This window comes from Thunnus maccoyii, chromosome 20 (genome assembly GCF_910596095.1).
Source record: "Thunnus maccoyii chromosome 20, fThuMac1.1, whole genome shotgun sequence".
In the NCBI taxonomy this organism is placed as follows: Eukaryota; Metazoa; Chordata; class Actinopteri; order Scombriformes; family Scombridae; genus Thunnus; species Thunnus maccoyii.
Genome location: NC_056552.1, coordinates 13,361,295 through 13,375,007, shown reverse-complemented (window position 1 = coordinate 13,375,007; position 13,713 = coordinate 13,361,295). Strand labels below are relative to the sequence as shown.

The 13,713-nt window shown below is 37.5% G+C and overlaps 1 protein-coding gene across 1 annotated transcript; it reads left to right on the top strand.

The window, feature by feature from the left end:
• Nucleotides 1-4,615: 4,615 nt before the first annotated feature.
• Nucleotides 4,616-10,113, top strand: LOC121886939 (probable phosphatase phospho1). The gene is made up of 2 exons (XM_042397367.1): nucleotides 4,616-4,723; nucleotides 6,479-10,113. The coding sequence occupies exon 2, from the start codon at nucleotides 6,515-6,517 to the stop codon at nucleotides 7,292-7,294; it is 780 nt and encodes a 259-aa protein (XP_042253301.1). The 5' UTR covers nucleotides 4,616-4,723; nucleotides 6,479-6,514; the 3' UTR covers nucleotides 7,295-10,113.
• The last annotated feature ends 3,600 nt before the right edge of the window (nucleotides 10,114-13,713 follow it).

The following is a 13,713-nucleotide window of genomic DNA, read 5'->3' as shown; positions in this document are numbered from 1 at the left end:
ATCATAGCCTTGATAAAATGTAATTTAAACTCACCACTAGTTGTCTGAGAAATATCAGTATTGGACCCGCAAACAGTTTGTATTTACTGACTGATATCCTTACATACATGGACACCAGCAGGGGTCCTCAGCTGGTCATGTATGTGAGAGCAGGGATCTGAAGCACTGAAAGCTGCTGGATTCTGCTCAACAAACTAATACTAAAAGGATCATATCAATATTTATCTGCAAGTTATAACTAATTTACTACAAAATGTATCATATTTATATAATTTTCTAAAACATACAACTAATTATCAACATTATCTTCTGAACTATTTTAGAAGACCAAAACTGCAGAATATTTGAGCTATATCTTAGCATAAGAAGAATAAGTGTTAGTCATTTTGGCTTCTCTAAAACAGTATGTTTCTGTCCCAGAAAGAAGAAGACAGTTTCCTGTTCTGCCCATTAAGCTAAAACTTGTGAGTAAGTTCCCATGACCGTCTCATGATCATAGATGAGAGATTTTGATGACTAATCCTGATATTTTGTGCTATACAGCAGTCTCCTGTCTTCCTTTAGTGCCACCATTGGGTCAAAATTTCATGTTTAGCCCATGTACTTTGTGTCGTGCTAATTACCAAATATAATCATGCCTGTAACTGTTAGATTTTCAGTCCTGCTAGTCTGAACATGCCAGTGTGAACCATCTTGTTTGAATGTTTAAATGCCAAAGGCACTTAAGAAATCCAGCTGTTCAGCGTTCTTTTTTTAATTAGGTTTTATTCTAAGTATTTTCAAAACAGAACAAAAACCTTTTTGTTCAAATCGATAATTCTCTGGGCATCAGATCACATTGAAAATCTCCTGTTGTATACACGAAACTCGATTTTCTCTCATTTGGAAAGATTAACAAAAAAGATAGGAATTTACTCGTCTGAAGTGCAGTATAATGGATGTATAGGCCAATGTGGAATATAGGAAGACTTTACTAAATCCAGATGAGTTGGGTGAACAAATCAAACTAGAAAACATGTCAGTCTAATTTGACATTAAATGTCTTTTTAAAAAAAGACAACTAAGGTGTTATAGATGTTGAATTTAAGGCAGAAATTATGTTTTTCCAAAAATGAAGGTAGACAAATCTACACCTACTGAAAGTGTCAGAAAGTGTCAAGTTTTCCTAAGCAAAATGTTACCTCCAAAGGTCAAAAGTACAGGTGTCATGACATTTTAACACCGTTTGTACAGCTAAGTGCAGGTGTGCAGTACAGATGACTCAAATGTAGCTTTAGACATATATCACTTGAAAAATTGCACCCTCCACCCTTGATAACGTGTCGTAGGCTACATGTTGGGATCCCTCTACCATAAAATCTAAGATGCACACAAAAACCTACTGTATAAGAAAGTTAGGGCTGGACTTTCACACACAGGCTCTCGGCAGTCCGATCAAAATCTTGGAAACACACTTTTACGTTTATCATTTTATATTCAAATAACTGTCTGTGGGAATGATCACAGAATACTGTTAAAGAATCATAAAAAAGGGTGAGGGAGGGAAGATGAACCCGTCACATTGACTACATTACAGCATGTTTATAAAGGGTGTAGAGGAGAGGCTGTGATGTTCTGATTTAGTGATAAAATTATGCTTATTATCCCCTTTTCTCTGTCAGCCAAGAATGTAACTCTGGTGGTTTAACTTTGTTTTTGCCTCACAAAGAAATAGTCCAAGCCCCTTGTACAGCATATTCTTTACAAAGACTTGGGAAATTAGATGATTGTCTTTGTTTAACCCACAGCTGTCTGCAGTGGATGACAGTCTCGTACTTGTTGTGGCTGCTGGCTCGGGCCAGCAGATATTCCTCTGTTTATTTTTAGGTGGACATTTCCAGCACACGGCAAAGTGACAACTTGTGTTTTTCAGAACTTCAACACGTGTCTCTTCTACAGTGTGGCAGCTGTTTGATGGTCAATCATGTGAGTTATTAGTAGGCTGTTAATATTGCTGCTATGGTCTCAGTCTGGAATGTGGCCTAATTATGAAAAGAAATGCTGGCAATATACAGCACTGTATATGGTGTAGTTATGTTATGGTGTAGTTACACGATTGGTGATGAATTATTGTATGGTGTCCAAATATAGTGGAGGGAAAGGCCAAGCTTCAAAAAGGCCCAATGAGAAACAACATAATGACAGCTGGAAGCATCTGGTTTGCAAAATAATTTAATGTTTATTGAAGTTTTTTAGGTTGTACAACTTAATGTACTTTTATAGTGTTTTCTTGCTTTTAGTGTGTTTTCTGTGTAAAGCGTCTTTGAGTACCTTGAAAAGCACTCTATGCATAAAATGTATTGTTATTATTATTATTACAGGTTGATAAAAGCATGTACAGTACAGAGCAGAAGATAAATATTGAACTTTACAGTAATTGGTTGTAATGTAACTCGCAGATATAGGCAACATATTTCAGTGTCTCCCAATGCTGCCTCCTAAATACTAATTTGTACCTTTTTTCAAGCAAGTGATCCCAACTTTATTTGTCTAATATTACATTCTGGCCATACTGTAGCAGAAATATTCAATCTGTTGACTATGGAAAACAATGTTTAGCAAAACTAGACTTACTCTTAAAATCCTTTTCATTGCTAACAAATCACAGGTGATAAAGAAATGTACTTAAGTTATACTTTTTATTCCAAATGTCATGTAGTGTTTATACTATACTCATTACATACTAAAAGTGTTATTTTGAAGCAACATTACGTATGATCTGCCATCAATTCCTAGACTCAATTCAAAGCCAATGTTAATATATTTAATGTACATAAAATGGAATACATGTAAGTACCTTTATTATGGCTGAAATGTACTAAAGTATGTTGTATACGCACTCTGAATACATTTTCTGTTATGGTTCTGTCCACCAGTCCACCAGATGCTTTCAGGCTTTTCTGCCTAAGACTGGACTGAGTGGGAAGAAGGACAGATAAGTGGTTGTAGATTATATTCAAGGACCACTTGAGAAACTGTTGCTTTCTACATTGACTCTCATTGGATCAAAGTGCAAAAATGAACTGAAACTCAGAGCAACAGTTATCTGGCAGTCCAATTTATGTTACATACAGACAGATTGTTTGGTTCTTGTTTGTCAGCAGCAATTTATGTTTCTAGTCTTTCTGGTAAAGGTTCCTAGGTTGGCAATATTAACTGAAGTTTATTGGCTCAAGTTATTTTCTGTGTTGCTCAGTGTGACCTGCACTTATTTGAGTTATATTTATGTAATTCCAAGACAGTTTAATAAATTGTGGTTCAGATATTAAGAGGACTGTGCGTGGTTATATTGTGGACTTTGGCTTATGGATGAAGTTCTGTTTTGATGTGTCCTCAGCGCAGAGCAGCTATTGCCTTTTCACTTTTTTGTTTTTTGTGTTTCATTCAGTCTCGTTAGTCTTGCCCTGCTCCCAGTGTTTCCCTCAGCCTATCAGCTCCCTGCCTGTTCTCAGTTTGGTCACCTGTTCTCCATTCCCTCATTAGTTAAGCTTGTATTGAAGTCTTGGTTTTCAGTTCGGTATTTGTTGTATCCTCTGCTCAGTTTGTTCTGCTTTGTTCAGTGAAGCTCAGTTTTGTTCTGTCCTGTACAGTTTGCTCTGCCTGCAAATAACCTCCATCAAGAGTATTCTTCAGTTCCTGCTGCTGCCTGCGTTTGGGTCCACTTCCTCAACACTCTGCTCCATCTAACATTTTCATATAAATTTGTTCCCTGGACACAGTAGGATATCAAATCATAACCTTACAATAGTACTCAACATGCTCCTGAAGTATAAAAACAAGCTGTTTGAGATATAAAATACACAAAACGAGATACAAAATATTTGAGATATCAGCTCATTAGTAGTCAATGAATCAATTAGTTGTTATGGTAACCAGGACAAAAAGATCAGACCATATAATTCCAGTCATCTGGAACCTTCAACTGGCTACCTGCTGTTTTCAGAATACGATTAAAAATCCTTCTATTGGTTTACAAAGCACTTGCTGGTCTGGCTCCACAGCACTTCTCAGACATGCAGTCAGTTTATAACCCCAGCAGATCTCCTCCTTGTCCACTTTCAAAGTCTGATGAGATGGCATGTTTGTATGTGTTTATGCATGTGTTTGTATGTGTATTCATGTGTGGATGTTTCTATTTATTTGCACAATTTTGCTGTTTTTTTCTGTAAAGCGCTTCTTTTGTATCAGATGATGCTATACAAATAAATTTGAATCGAAAAGAGTCAATTACAGTTTCCCTAAGCCAAAGAAAGAGTCCTCAAAGATATTCAGTTCACTGTCATAGAAGGAAATATCCACCTTTGAAAAGCTGGAATCAGAGACATTTTTTCTTTAAAAATGACTTAAACTGATTAGTTGATTATCAAAATAGTTAGCGATTAATTTAATAACTAATTAACTAATCGAAGAAATTGACTTTGAATTGTAACAGCGCTATTAAAAAAATAACTATATATATGAAAAGTCTACTTTTTTACAATACAACCGTGATTGCGCGTTTATTTTGAAAGGTATTGACGGAAGTGGCGGGTTTACACTGGCTGACTCGACACAGCGGCTTTAAATGGGAATACCCTCTGTGCTGCTGTGGGAGTCTCCTTTAAAAAATCTTGCCGCGTCACTGGGATGCGGTTGCTGGAGCCGGGCACTTAGCCTACCATCCCCTCTCATATGCTCAACACTGGTAGGCCTGTTTTTTTCTGTTTATTCCTTACATGTTTTCCTGCTCTGTCCTCCTCTGTGTGTGATTTCATTATTTCAATCTGCCTTTTAATCTTCGGTCTCAGGCAGTCAGCTTAATAATGACTGGTGACCGAGCCGCGCTAATGACTTTGAGTGGTAACCTCTGGTGCACAAATAGCGCGCCCGGGGTTAAAATTAGATTAGCTTAGTAGTGTGTAAATATGCCCTATTAATAATGTAGCTGCTCTGGGAAAGCGACTGGGCACAATTCGTCGGTGCAGCCCGAAGCTGCAGGTTACAAGACCACCAAGCAGTCTCAACCAGCTGGTCTCTGTTATTACACTCTTGTCAACGAGCTGACATTGTAAGAAAAAAGGGCATGCATACATTTCATCATGTCCAGCCAGGCTTAGCTTCCCTGCAAAGGCAGAAAATTAGTTTAAAAGCATATTCCCTCTGCAAACAATTCACTCTGTTGGTTTTAAAAAAAAACCTTTAATAGCATTTAGATGTATATATTTAAATAGGAGAGTTAAAAATGGCATATTATTTCGTACCAGATTGGTCTGTTTCATTATTTGTCACTATGTTATACTTTCTGTTATGCTATTAATAGGGTGTAAACTCTGCTATAATGGTATGCACATTTACACAGCTTTGCATGCACAGGTTGTGTAAGGTCTCTGTCAAACTCTGGGCATGGCTATTTTCACACATGACCTTCTTAAATCACAATCTTGTCAGGGCATGCAGCGCATGTTCCTTCTCATCTATCATTACATTACGTTTTATTACTAACATATCTATATTTCTGTAAATTCACGCCATTTTGTAATGTATTTGAAAGAGATATAACTCTGTCTTTCCTGTATGACTGGTTTACAGGAAATGGAGCAATAAGACTGTTAAGTTCTTGGAACTATGACTATGCACCAAGCTTACTGTATTCATGTAATACTAGTAATATTGCTGTCATATCAATGTAGTGGAGTAAAAAGAGATATATTGAAAGTATCATAAAATAGGAATACCTCACAATAAATCCCTTAAAATTGTACTTTACATTTGCTACTCTCCACCACTGCTGGTCTGTTATCTGCACTCCCAGTTTTTCCACATATGGTAGTGGTTTGTTGTAACAGCTTTCTCTCGTAACTCGTGTTACAACATGCCTGCAACAGTGAAAGCACTGTGCTACAAATATATCTCTATATCTATGTAAATATTGAATTGGCATATTTCCGTGAGCTGGCATGTATAAATGAATACCTGAGTGGGGTTTTTTTTTGCCCCCTTGAACCTAACGGAATGAAAGAATGTCTGTATGGAGAACTGGGATTAGGATATGACTATGTGTTGGAGATCAGAAGCTACTGCAATGTTTTAAATAGTTTGGGCTTCTTCAAAGTTGTTTTCTTTCATTGACTGTAATGAATATCCTGTTTATGTCGTCTTTTTGTTTCATTTAAACTCTCCTCCCTTCCTTTCCTCTTGTAAACATCTGTTTCCCCTACAGCTAATTGCCTATAGTTAAGAGTATTTATATATTTTGATGTTCCCTCAGCCCCGTATGGTTCAGAGTTGCAGTTTAATTGAACCCTGGACACAGCGTGATGTTGGACTCTGTCCACTAGCATTTTATTTTTAGGGGAAGGCTGCAATAAAACAATACTGTGCTCCTTATAATTTGTTGTCCTTGACAAAGAAAAAAAAGCAATGTACTGACTGTTTTATTCCTCCAACCTCTTTTTTCTAGAGAGGGACCATCTGTCAATACCTCCACTCACCGAAGATGACAGCTCCGTCGAACCTGACCCATGCTGCACCACAGGAACAACGCTTTTTGGTGTTGTTCGACTTTGATGAGACCATCATCAATGAAAACAGCGATGATGCTGTGTTATATGCTCTGCCGGGCCAGCAGCTCCCTGATTGGCTGAAAAACAGCTACAGGGAGGGGCACTACAATGAGCACATGCAGCGGATCTTGGCTTATATGGCGGAGCAAGGTGTGTCTAAGAACTCGATCCATTCAGCAGTGGTGAACATCCCGCCCACGCCTGGCCTCCTGAACCTCCTCCAGTATCTGCAGAGCCACCAGCAGGACTTTGAGTTGGCGGTGGTCTCTGATGCAAACATGTACTTCATCGAGACGTGGCTGGAGCGCGCTGGGGTGCGTCAGCTTTTCCGGAAGATTTTCACAAACCCAGCCACTTTTGATGCAACCGGCCGACTTGTGCTGCTCCCCTTCCACTCCCACTCGTGCTCCCGTTGTCCTGACAACATGTGCAAGCAGGTGATCCTTCGAGAGTATCTGGCTGACCGGCAAAAGGAGCGTGGTGGTGCACCCTTCCAGAGGGTATTCTATATCGGAGATGGGGCCAATGATATCTGTCCCTCTCTGGCTCTGGGGCCCCGGGACACAACTTTTCCCAGGAGGGACTTCCCCATGCACAAGCTGCTGGTGGAGATGCAGCAGTCCCAGGAGACCAAGTTCAAAGCAAATGTAGTTCCTTGGGCCAGTGGCGAGGACATAGTAGACTGCCTGAAGAAAGTAATGGAGGAGAGATGAGATTTGTGTGTGTCTGTGTGTGTGTATGTGTGTGTGTATGTTTGTAAGAGTAGGAGAGAACAAGATAAAGGGGCAAATATAGCAAAGATGCACCGACCCCAGTCAGGATATTCATGATTTTACCCCAGCCGCACTTGGTACAACTTATAAAGATGTAGCCAAACAGTGTATATTTTAAAGGAATAGTTTGACATTTAGGGAAATACGCTTATTCACTTTCTTGTTGAATTAAATGAGAAGATCGGTGCCACTTTCATGTTTGCATGGTAAATATGTGGGTGGAACCAGCAGCCAGTTAGCTTAGCTTAGCACAAGAACTGGAAACAAGGCGAAACAGCTAGGCTGGCTCCGTCTAAAGGTAACAAAATCCACCTATGAGCACTCCAAAACTCACAATTTAACAGTGTTGTTATATCTCATTTGTCTAAACCAAGATACATAAAATGCAAATTGTGGTTTTATGGAAGGTTATGTTTTGATTAGTTCTTGGCTGGAACCAGTTGCCGGGCAACCAGCGGGGACTCCAGCATCTTGTCATTTTTACACTTTTTACCATTTACCTTTTTTCGTACAAAGTAATTAAACTCAATATAAAGTGATATACTGTAATTGGTGTATTTTAGGAGTGCTGGTAGGCTGATTTTTTTCAACTTTGGGCAGAGCCAGGCTAGCTGTTTCCCCCTGTTTTCAGTCTTTGTGCTAAGCTAACTGGCAGTATATTTACCATTCAAATGTGAGAGTGGTATCGGTCTCCAAGTAAAGGCATTTCCCAAAATGTCAAACTATTCCTTTTGCCACCTTAATGACATAAAGTGTGAATGCAGTATTTAGACCTGGACTCAGATTGGGATGCAAATCAATAAGCTCAACAGTCAAGATAATCAGAATCAATAATGGAGATATGCAGTATTGATGATACACAAAATGCTGAAGATATTTTTAACCAAAGTTGTGCCTAGTGTGCTCTGGAGTGAACTTAATCCAATGCAGACAGCTCATTTAATACACCCTCATATTAAATGTAATTTAGTTTACATTTGAACGTTTCACAGAATCTGACATTTTTGAGCAAGATTTGAAATTTTGCGTCAGACAACCAGACCAACAGCTTAAAGCTAAGGCCTCGACGATAGACACATAAGTAGGATCAGGTGTTATAGCACTACCTGAGACAAAAGACCACACATGTCGCGTCAGGCAGGGACAAGAGCAGCATATAACAGGGATAAAGTGACAGAGACTCCTGCAAACTACCTGTGCACTTTTCCACCACTCACTACTGATACCTAATCTAGGACTTGATTATACAACGGTAATCTACACCAGCATGAGATCCAAAGGGAACACTGTAGCCATACGTCTGCACTTTGGCCCAACGTTATCCCCTGTGACTCAAACAAAAGTGTTAACACCAATTTAAGATTTTAAAATCTCTTATTAGCTCTGCTTGTACCCTACTACAATTCCCAGTGAATATTATTATTGTTTAAAGGCTTTCTATTTAGGAAGGGGAGCATTTATATTATCTGAATAGTGCAACACCTTCTTAATGTTTGAATGTATTCCCAGTTGAAACACAGTGTTGTAGGTGATGAACGTTTCAGTCTACGTTTTACATTTGCATTAATTAACTTAACATGTAACCTCATATTGCCTCACCAAGCTCATGACAGGGACTGTAAAATACATTTAAAATTATAAAGAAGGAGCACTTATATTCACCCTCATCGTCTGTTTACCAGCACATCAGTGTTCTGTTCAAATTCAGGAAATAGTGGAATATTATGTCTTAGAGTTGCAGCTCTCATCCTGTTCTCATCTTGTTTACAATAGTCTGTATAAATTCCCACACTAATGGGCCATGTATACTGTACATATGCACATAAGTAAACAATCATTGGTCCTGTCTAGTAACTTATGAATAACTGAGTGTAGTATTTAAATAACTACCAAACTAGCATTCATTTTGTATTTTAAATATTTCTAACAATATAAATCCACGTACATACATGTTGATCAATTCATTACTGGTGACGATAAGAAAGTCTGGGTGCTGATAACATGAAAGAAAGCAGTTAATATGTTTGTTAATTGATTAATTACTTCTGGCTTTAAAAAAAAATGCTGTATAAGTGCTGGAAATGTCGTTTAACCAGTGTTTTAGTTTCTCAGGGAGTAGAGAAGAAAGTGTTAAGAGGCAAACATAATAATAAGATGTTTATAAAAACAATGTGTTTATCTGCACTTTCAGATTTGCTGTTCTAAGAACAAAATGTTCCTTTGTTATTTAAAAAAAAAAAACGTATACATGTTTATGAGATGTAATCAACGCAGCTGGAGTTTGATCCTGAAATTCTCTTGAGATCAAAACCTAATCCACTAATGCTTTGTGATTAGGAGACTAAAGTTCTGCTAGCTTTACTCCATGTGATGGTAGAATTATTACGATGTATGTAACAGGGGTGTTTTTAATTTAACTGTGTGCGTGTACCTGTAAGACTTCCATGGAGTTTTGTGCAATAATTCAACGCTGTATACTTGATATGATGTACAAGAGGTATGAAGTTAAACAGGGAGAAAAACTTGACATTTTCCGCTTCCTGCTTTGATTCAGGGATGTGAAATGACCCCAGATCAACAAATTGTGGTGTTTTATAATTCAACTTTTAAACGGTATTAGGTCTTTGCTCGACTAATATGCTACCTTTTTTCATTTTTTGTGGTTTGCTGTATATTGGGTGTATGTGTTTTTAATCAGAAATCCATTTATGTGTGTAAGGCATCACTGTAACAGGAATATAAAGCCATTATCTGATTAATCTGTTTCTTTTGAGTGTTTCGTAGCCATGATCCTAAGCTAATACCACTTATGATTTCTCCTTAACAATTAATTAGACACATCATAACTTATCAGATGGTGTTGCAGAATCATATTGGGATTGTTGACCAAAAAAAAAGGTCCATTTAATCGCCGTTCTGGAACTTTTGATCATATTGTATGGTGATGGATTTTTCCCAATTTCCAATACGAGCACTTATAGGTATATATAAGAATACATAGAGCTGCAACAATTAATCTATTAGTCGATTGACAGTAAATTAATCAGCAACTATTATGATAATTGTTTTGAGTCATTTTTTAAGGAAAAAGTGCTAAAATTCTCTGTTTCCAGCTTCTTAAATGTGAATATTTTCTGGTATCTTTAGTCCTCTATCATAGTAAACTGAATATCTTTGGGTTGTGAACTGTTGGTTGAGACAAAACAAGACATTTTAATTTGCATCTTGGCCATTGTCTGGCATTTTATAGACTAAACGACTAATCAATTAATCATAAAAATAATCATCAAATTAATCAGTGATGAAAATTATCGTTAGTTGCAACCCTAAATGTTAAAAAATATATAGAATTATCCAAATTAAAATAAACAATCTCCATGACAACTTGGCAAACTCCATCTACTGATGAGTATTATGGTATATGATTGAAAAAAACAAAACAGCACTAAATGGACCTTAAGGTGAGAGGTTGTTTTTTTTTGTTTGTTTGTTTTTTCAGCTGCTGTTTCCAAGTCAAATAATGAATTTTAAAACTTAAAGATCCCCTCCAGGCATGTTTTAAGATGTATAAAAATCCTCTGCTTGGAATAATAAATTGTGTCTGACATGTTTTTTTTCCACAAAGATATACAAATATGGTTCACATGGATACAAGATGCTTCCTACTTCACTGAAAAGTCCATCCTCAGAGCGAGTTATGATGTCACAAATCATGACTGCAGGTAGGTACACACCTTCAATTCAGATTTTCGGTGAGCATGGAGAAACTTTCCTCCTTCAGCAGATGAATGCGGAAACAGTAAAACTCTGCACATACATCATTGTGCACAGTGAAGCTCAAACATTCAACTGAAGGAACAAGAAGAAAACAATATTGACAATATTAAAACTGTGTCATGAAAGAGGGTCAATGTCATCTTTAAAATAGTGATGGATATGTCAGTTTCAGAAGAGAAACATATGAAACATAACATAGAAAAGCTATATTTCTCACAAATCTGAGGCAAGTTTTGGCCAAGCTGATATGCATGTTTTAATGTCTCCACCCAACCCCTGATATAACTTGCATACCCTATATGTACACAAAATCTTATCAGTTTTAACAAATATATAACTAAAAGCCAACAAGTGCTGTGCAAATTTATAGATAAATGATTTTACTTAAAATAAACAATGAAAACAATTAAATACATTAATATGTTAAATGTATTTCTTTCATTTTCTTCAAATAAAATGAGATTTTAAAAAAAAGATGTTCAAGGAAAAACTAACAAACAAAACTTAGAGAAAAGGTTTGGGGCATTTTAATAGTCATGTGGGCAGCTGTTGATGTGGAGAGAGAGAGAACAACCTGCAGGTCTGACTCCACTGACAGGACATCTCTTGTCTTGTTTACATGTTTACCAGCGATGAGAGAGCCACATAACAAAAATATGCAATACTATAGTGAATGAACATGGACAATGATAAGAGGATATTTGTCTTCCACAAGCAGCCAAAACCTGTCAACCTGTTAACCGTTAGTTGGCCTGCTCAGATTCAGTCGTCTCTGTGCTGAGAGCTGAGATATTTCAGCTTTTCTTTGAGCTCTGTTTACCGTCTTAAATCTTTCCATCGCTGCTCTGACGTTCATTTTTTTTGACTGCTGAGCTCCTGCAAAATTCTCTGTGACAGTGAGTTGACATGTCGTCTGCGACAACTTGCATATTAAACATTTTTTTAATATGGTGACTTTGATATTTATTGCTTATTTATTTTGTTTTGATATGTTCAACATAAAACGTAGTTAAGGTAAATGTTGCAGATTTTTTTTTTTAATGTGGTGAAACGTTATTAATGGCACCCCTGTCCCCTGGCCCCTGGCCCCTGGCCCCTGGCCCGTACTAGCAGCACCAACTTTGGGAACCACTAATCCAAGTAATTAGAAGAGTATTAGGGAGTGATTTAGGGGAAGGGACAGTGAGTAGCAAGGACAAGAAGCCTCAAATGACTCAATTTGTCCTCTCAAAGTATGTGACAGGTTGATTTAGCAGCAGAGGCAGATGCAGAGCAGGAAAGATAGAAAACACCAGGAGTTGGAGAGGTCATCCGAGCCACTATCTCTACTTGCATGACTTAGACAGCCAAGAGACAGAGTGAAGACAGAATGGCAGGATTAGAGGAGAGAGGATGAGAGCGCAGACAGAAATGTGGAGGCGGCAGGGTCAGTAAAGAGAGAGTCAGCAGTATAGAGGGAGGAGAAGAAAGATGGACAGCAGCAATGAGCTGAGATGATATGAGAGGACATTAGAGAGGACATGAATAAACATCTGCAATCACCATGGTCAGGATAAGTGGATACAGAGCACTATTTGTAGATATGAGGCAGATATGATGCTTGACTACATTAACAGACATGGACAAGGGACAAAAGAAGGAATAGAAACTTTTAGGAGGACTGCAGGATAGAGCAAGAAAATGGAAGTGAATATAGAAAAAAGTTAAACTGTCGGGCAGTTTAACTCTCTGAACTAATATCTTAGTCTCATTTTTAATTTAAAAGCCACATCAATTTGTTTCACCTATACAGTAAGAGCCTTGGCTGATTAGTTGTTATCGTTATTATTCAATTAGGGTTTGTGTTTAGACGTGTCTAGCAAATTTAGACATTTGAAACCGTAGCCACATCAGCCTTGACTAGATTCTGTGACCAATGGAGTCCAAAAGGAGCCAAGTTTTAAGGCGGTGTTAAACAGGAATTCCTTCTATTGTGCTTAATATCAGGCATTTTCCTGTGTTGTTTTATACATGATGTGTTCCACGTACTCCTTAAAATCATCTTTTGTCTGTATCTCTTGACCAGAAGATGGCGCCATGTCAACATATCTAGCAAAACTGTCAACCGTGGCCTATGCTCAATAGCTTGTGGTTACAAAGTATAATTAGAAGCTCTAATATAATATAATATAATATAATATAATATAATATAATATAATATAATATAATATAATATAATATAATATAATATAATATAATATAATATAATATAATATAATATAATATAAGAAGTTTTATAAGAAAACCAAGTGACAGCAACAGAATGAAGGTTTCTTCAGCGTAAACAGTTATACTGATGTAAATTCATGAAAGAGCTCTCACTGAATATGACAGGAAAGGCTCAAGGCTGTGGTGACGGAGATGACATGAGGTGTTAGTGCATACTCCATGTCACTCCGCTCATGCAGTGGTGAGTCTGAGATGCTGCTGAAGTCAGCCAAGTAATCTGTCGATTCAGCTTTCTTACTGGTAGGGAATTCAGTCCATTTTGTAAAGTTAACCTACCATAACCCTGTTTCTGCATTTAACCCTTATACTGCCTT